The sequence below is a fragment of the Plasmopara halstedii genome (assembly GCF_900000015.1).
Source record: "Plasmopara halstedii genome assembly, contig: Scaffold_650, whole genome shotgun sequence".
Classification (NCBI taxonomy): domain Eukaryota; phylum Oomycota; class Peronosporomycetes; order Peronosporales; family Peronosporaceae; genus Plasmopara; species Plasmopara halstedii.
Window position 1 is genome coordinate 2,609,751 of NW_020187567.1, and position 346 is coordinate 2,610,096.

General features: G+C 54.0%; 1 protein-coding gene across 1 annotated transcript; it reads right to left on the reverse strand.

The window, feature by feature from the left end:
* Positions 1–43: 43 nt before the first annotated feature.
* Positions 44–272, reverse strand: PHALS_13153 (uncharacterized protein; the record flags this gene model as incomplete). The annotated part of the gene is made up of 2 exons (XM_024728851.1): positions 44–150; positions 188–272. The coding sequence occupies 2 exons, from the start codon at positions 270–272 to the stop codon at positions 44–46; spliced, it is 192 nt and encodes a 63-aa protein (XP_024579287.1).
* Between the last annotated feature and the right edge of the window lie 74 nt (positions 273–346).

The window sequence follows — 346 nt, forward strand, 5'->3', positions numbered from 1 at the left end:
ATGTTCGCATACGTCGGATCTCTCTCGTCTAGGGGTATATATGCTAGGAGGGACTGAATGAGTCTCTTCCACTCCTTCCGGTCTTGCGCGTGGCAGCGCAAAAGATAAAGATCAGCGGGTCTTCGGAGTCGGTAATCGTCAGGTAGAGTTCTAAGATCGGCGTCAAGGACTTCGGGGAGTGTTGTACGTCGGCGACCTCGAAACTTGGGCTGGTCACTTGGTCCGAAGTAGGCTTCCATATGGCGGTAGGCTGGTATGTCGGGTGTCTTCATGGAAAGTCGGAGAATATCACCGAAAAGCGTCCATCGTCGTTTGAGTAGGTGGTAGCGGAGTGGCTCCGCTCCCG